Source organism: Helianthus annuus, chromosome 12, assembly GCF_002127325.2.
Source record: "Helianthus annuus cultivar XRQ/B chromosome 12, HanXRQr2.0-SUNRISE, whole genome shotgun sequence".
Classification (NCBI taxonomy): domain Eukaryota; kingdom Viridiplantae; phylum Streptophyta; class Magnoliopsida; order Asterales; family Asteraceae; genus Helianthus; species Helianthus annuus.
Window position 1 is genome coordinate 151,604,173 of NC_035444.2, and position 6,096 is coordinate 151,610,268.

Genomic DNA, 6,096 nt, shown 5'->3' on the forward strand with positions numbered 1-6,096 from the left:
GTTGAACCACACACCCCCGTTACAGTGTCTTAATGCGAAGAAATTAACCAGAAACGTAAAACGTACAAAATAATAACTTAGTCGATCTAGGACCCGCCCGTTGCGGGGAAGTTTTCAAAAGAGAAAAAATGGACGCGTTGCGACGAGTCTATCAAATATGAAAAAATAGAGCAAAAACGTTGAACCTCACATGCACGCTACGACATGTTAACTCGCAAAATTTAGAACGAAATGTAAAACGAAAAACTTGCGAAAGATAAAAAGTATAGGGGACGAAAGTTGTAAATAATAAAGTGTTGTGTTACATTAAAAAGATGAAAAAGTTTGAGTTAAAAGTAATTTCAAATGTGTTAAAATGTAAAAGAGAAAACTTTAAGGTTAAAAGTGAAAAATCAAGTTTTTTTTTTTTTTTTTGGAAAAGTCCCCAAGCATGGGGTACAAGTGATGATGCACAAGAAAGTTGCTAATTTATGGAATAATATGTTAGCTTTTAGTAAGAAATTTTTTAAAGTTACGTATAATACTAGAAACCGTAGTTAGTATCCATAGTAACTGGCCATCACTTTTTATGTGTTCTGGATTCAAAAACAACATTTGATCTTACTGGTTAGGCGTATACATTTAAGAGCTTGGAATCATGGGTGGTGTGTGTTTATGTTTAAGACCATGTGTAGTCGTTAGTCAAATAATGCTCTCACCATGGGGCGTTTTCTGACATGTGGCAGTCCAGTTAGCATGGAGGCATTATTGGGCGTTATTGCAAAAATGCCATAGTGGGAATAATGCCCAATAACGCCCATGCAATCATTACACAATTATTTATTTTTTTAAATTTAAAACTAAAAATACTTCATTAATTTAAAAAAAATTACACTAGTATAAATAAAAAAACATAAATAAAAAAAACAAAGTTAAAAAAAATAATAATCTGTTTGGACACAAGACGCCTGCTGCGACGCCGTTTAATGCTCAGTTGACTACTCAGACGACGCCTGCTGTTACACCGTTTAATGCTCAATGCTCAGTTGGATTAGGGTATTAGGGTTTATTGTATTTGGGGAAGATGAATTATTTCTCTGCTTTGAGAGAGAGTGTGTGTGAAGAGTTTGTTTTTATTTAAACTTTATTTTTTTCCATTTTGACTCTGAGGAAAAGGACAAAATAACATGATGTTATAAGATAAATAGGATCTGATTTCATTTTTGGATCAAAATGGCAATAAAACTGAAACCACAGGGACCCAAATGCAAAAGGTTTCAAATTTAGACTAAAGTGGCAAAAGTGTTCAAATCTCAGGGACCAAAATGAAAGTTTACTCCCTTGAAAATTGCCCCTCTTCTCTTCCTGTTTCCTTTGGCTTTTTTTCCTTTTTATATCTACTAGCGGTAAGACCCGTCTGCAAACACGGGTCGTTTCTTAGAAAACCATGCATAACTCATATTGACAGAGAGTAAAAAAATAATTACTGCAGACTTACAAAATTGATATAAATTAATGATCAATAGGTTTATTCAACAGCAATTCCATTATGTTGATAGCAAACTACTGTTGTCTATTAACTGTTAAAAACTTCTGTTGCTTTCCAACAGAGCTTGCCAGATAGATAGATAGTAAACAGATATGCATGTTAGTCAGCCTATGTTAAAAAGGTTAGTCAACAGAAATTACAAAGGTTAGTAAACAGATGTTAAGAGAATAATGTTATTAACAAAGAATTTAGTACTCTCATTAAAAATGAGAGCTGCAAACACGAGTTGTTTCTTAGACAAGCATGCATAACACATATTAATAGAACATATAGATACGTGCATAGATATTGTACCAAAACGTATTATCTATTATAGCTAAAAGATAACTATAAACATAGATTATCGGTTAATATATCAATCACATACAATTTAACTGTTTACCCAAAAAGACAATATAAACTGTTTATAGACACACATACTTCATAGAATTTGAATACAACTTAAAGTTCAACAAACGTTAACTACAAAAACAAAATCACCTGCCTCAACAACTTTTAGCAAAACTAAATCAAGGAATCAGCAGATTTTAGAAATCAGCAAATCTTTATTCTCTCATCAACATTTCTCGGATTTGCCCTTTGAATTGGAGGCTTGGAGCTCAAAATCCAAGGAATCAGTATCATCTTCATTCCTATCAAGCTGAAGGTTAAAAAGATCTTGGAGGTCAACTGGATTCAGACTAAGTGCATTCTCCCTTGATATCTTTTCAACACTACCATCAGACTTGATCAAAGTCAATTCATGGGTCTGTTTGTCAGACTTCCACTTTAGTATTTTTGGGTCTGATGGGTTTCTTGGGAGAAATTTTATTTGAGAGGAGTTTGGCGATTGAGGCCTGCTTGCCAACTTCTGAAGTGTTTGAGCAACTTGAGCTTGTAATTGCAACGAAGCATCATCCAATCCATATCGTAACTGATTCCTGATAGATTCTTTTCTGTACTCAGCATACATATTTTCATCTTCCTCATCCATCAGCTGTTGTCTTTTTCTTTGTTTCAAGGCAGCGATGGATACATCTGCTGATGAGAACAGCTTTTTAGATGTAACGGTCTGCCGACCTATAACAGTCGTTTCATCTTTGGATACTGGCTTTTTAGGAAGGGATGGATCTGTCTTTCTTCGCTCTTCTAACCTACTGTAAGCTTGATCAATAGACTGCCTAGTCCATTTTCCAATTTGTCTAGCAGTCCCAACCTTAGCTGCTACAAGTTCTGCCTTCATTCTCTTATACTTCAACACTTCATCCACTTCAACCTTTTTGTAAATTTTCCAGGGGGGAGCAGATTTTCGCATTTGAGGATCTTTATTCATCTTTTCAATTCTATTAACTTCCTCATTAAGAGCCTTAAGGGGCCAGTCTTTGAAATCAGATCTGTAGGCTTCGTAGGGCTTGGTTTCCATGATAGTGTTCAAGAAATCATTTCTTAATGTCTTTCTAGCTCAGCATTTGGTGACAGATTTGACATATTCTTACTCAAGTCTCTAGCAAAATCTTCCAACTTCTTGACTTCACCAAGCCAATGTTGCATATGAGCTGATAAATTAATGTCTCCTAGCCCTTTACACTCTTCATTTGCCTTATCTTCTGCTTGCTTCCCCTTTAGCTTCAGATATTCATAAATATTCTTTGGAGTTTCAAATCCCTGAAGAGATGGGAAGGTTCTTTTGGATGGATCATCCTCTGTGTAAAATTGAGTCATTTCATCTTGAACTGCAAGCAGTTCCAGAGGAAAAGTTACTGCCAATGAGTTGATCTTTGTTGATGGAGGTGGGACGAATGGTTTAGGTGAAGTTTGAATGAACGGAGTAGCTGATAACAGAATTGGTGCGGGTATATCTTTTTCTTCTTTCTCTTCTTCATGCACCATGAATTTTCTCTTTCTTGTGTAAACAGATTTTGGAGAAGGAGGAGTTAGGGAAGAAAAAGGTGTCATGACTGTAAGGGTTGATTTGATGGAAATTGAAATTGGGTAGAATCAGTGGATTGACTAACAACTGTTGAAACAACTGGTGTCTCAACCGCTGTTGTCTTAACATATGCTGAAACATTTGTTGCATCAACAATTGTTTCAGTCGAGGTTGGCAGTGGTGATGAGGATTTTGTATTCTGCTTTTTCACAGGTGGTTTTTCTGGTGAGAGTTTTGTTTTAGATGTATCAGAATCTGACTTCTTAGGTTCAGCAGTGGTTTTGAGTTTCGCAGCAGTGGTTGGTTTTTCTGGTGGTGATATTGGTTTAGGAAGTATCAAAATAGGAGATTCGTTATCTTTTTGTGATTTTCTACTATTTGAAGTTCCAATGTTGAGCACTTCATCTTCCTCTTTTGTATGCTTCCTCTTCTGTTTTCGTTCAATCTCCTTATCTGTCTGTTTGTTAACGGAATCATCAATTCCCTTTTTCTTACCAGTATCAGATTTTCCAGGAGATTTTGCAGAAGTTTGCTTGGCAGGCTTTGGATTTTGTTTTGGCTGATTCCTTGGTGTTGGTTTGCCAAAGTTTTTCATGGAATCATTTTCCCTCTTTTCAGCATCATCTTCATCGTCTTTTTCAAACACAGGTGTAGGGGTAGTACCAGTTAACTTTGCAATGCATTCTTTTATGCCCTTGATGTCAGCCTGTGTGTCTTTGTATCTTGCTTCAACCATAACTCTAATTAGCTTCATGTGGGAATTAAGTTGAATCTCAGCCAGTTCCCTTTGAGCTGCAAGAATGGGTTGTACCGAATTCCAAAGCTCTTGGCATAACTGCTGATGAGAAGGTCGACTTTTGAAAGCATCCACCAACTTCTTCAATTGATCCTTTATATCAGCAACAATTGTTTTCAAGTTAGATATCCTGTCCGTCAAATCCTGGTATTTTAATCCATCACCTAACTTAATAGGATCATCTGAATTCCCACCAGAGGTGGTTGTATCTGCTTTTGAAAGAGGAGGTATCTCCAAATTTTCATTAGCAGATGCCCTTGTTCTTGGTTCTGGGGACTTCCCTCTGCATCAGTGGTTACCTTAGTGATCTCACCCGTGGTTAACTTGAACTCACCAGTGGATACCTTGATAGACACAGTAATGGTTGCCTTCAAGGGAGTCTGACTGATGAAACTACTGTCCAAATGTAAATTAGTGGATTTGACATTTGTAGTAGCTGCTCCACTTGAAATACCATCAAGAATTTGCTGAAATTGAAGAGGTGTAGCCTCCTCAACTATTTCTGGGGTAGGTAATTGAAAAGGTTCAGACATAGCTATTGTTGAAGTTAAACTCTCAGTACAGTGTTCGTGAGGGGGATTGCTATCACTCTGAATGTCAATAGCTTGAAGCAGTGTTACAAACTTTGGTGGAATGGAAGATCAAGGGATTGCTGTCGAAAGAGACATTGCCGCGAGAGAAGGGCTTTTAAGTATACTCTCATATGAGGGTATGACATCATATTGTGGTGTCCCTGTAAATACAACATGTTCCTTTTGTGAGGAATCATGAGGAGTTTGGTTTATGGGTTGAGATCTTTCCACATGTTGTGAGGAAGTAGCAACAGTGGTTTGTAGTGACATATGTGTTGTCACGGGGTTAATCTCTGGGATCTCATCTTCCAGAGGACCTGTTTTGCTGGTTTCGGTGGGCTTTTTGGATTTTGTTTTGGTCCTTTTGAGTTTTGTTGGTGGGGGTTTCACAGCAGTGGTTGTAGTGTTGTGATCATCAAGAGCAGTGGGCTCAGCAACAGATGTTTGAGGAGCAGTTGTAGACTCATCTAAAATTTCCTCATTCCCCTTTGCTTTAGTTTTGAAAACATCTAACTCTTTAGCCATAAGGCGAGTAAAAGTTAGACTATTCATTTTAATACCTTCTCCTTTTTCAAAAGCTTTTTGAGAAACATGTTTTTGCAGGTAGTAGCTTAATAGTATAAGAAAACAAAAGAAAACCAGCAGTTTTCCCCTTTTTAATAGCAACAGCTTTCCCCTTTTTAATAGCAGCAGTTTTGCCCTTTTTAATAGCAGCAATTTTGCCCTTTTTAATGTTATTTAAATTTGCAACCAAATCAGCAAACAATGCTTGGGAGTAGTTAAAATCAGTATTTGTCAAAATTGCATACCCCAATGGCTGAATTTTCAAAGGTATTTCATTAAAAGAAGTAGTTTTATTTGAGAGACAGATTAAGAGAGTATGGAACAGGAATTTCATCGGCGGTGGAAAATTACCTTTAAACATAGTTGCCTTATTCAACTCTCCATCATATCCCCTCCCCTTCAAGTATGTTTGAATCTCATTTTTCGGCAAAGAGGTCTTACCTGCCAAGTCGTATACCTCAAATGTTGTTGATATGGTACTGGGGTTAATAGCAACTGATTCATCTCTGACTTTTGAAGTTATACTTACGGCCACATTGTTTTGTTCTTCAATATTCGCATTAGCCTAAAAATCGCGAAGCGTCTCTTGGAAAATAGGTGCGTTGGCGGTAAGAATGACCTTATATTTTGATGATGTAAGAACATCAACCATCGAATGATAGAGAGTATTGTTCTCGGTTTTCTAAAAAATAGCAACGTAGTTATGCGATTTTTTCATCACAAAAGT

General features: G+C 36.7%; 1 protein-coding gene across 1 annotated transcript; it reads right to left on the bottom strand.

Annotated features, from left to right (window-relative positions):
• Nucleotides 1-3,459: 3,459 nt before the first annotated feature.
• Nucleotides 3,460-5,330, bottom strand: LOC118485130. The gene is made up of 3 exons (XM_035981390.1): nucleotides 5,196-5,330; nucleotides 3,538-4,377; nucleotides 3,460-3,465 (listed from the first exon to the last, which is right to left on the bottom strand). Exons 1-3 carry the CDS (start codon nucleotides 5,328-5,330, stop codon nucleotides 3,460-3,462), a joined length of 981 nt encoding a protein of 326 aa, XP_035837283.1.
• Between the last annotated feature and the right edge of the window lie 766 nt (nucleotides 5,331-6,096).

Coding starts and splice junctions, on each gene's coding strand:
- LOC118485130 (XM_035981390.1), bottom strand. CDS start 5,330: ATGGCTAAAGAGTTAGATGTTTTCAAAACTAAAGCAAAGGGGAATGAG. Junction 4,378..5,195: donor ACAACACTACAACCACTGCT/GTGAAACCCCCA, acceptor TTAAAATACCAG/GATTTGACGGACAGGATATC.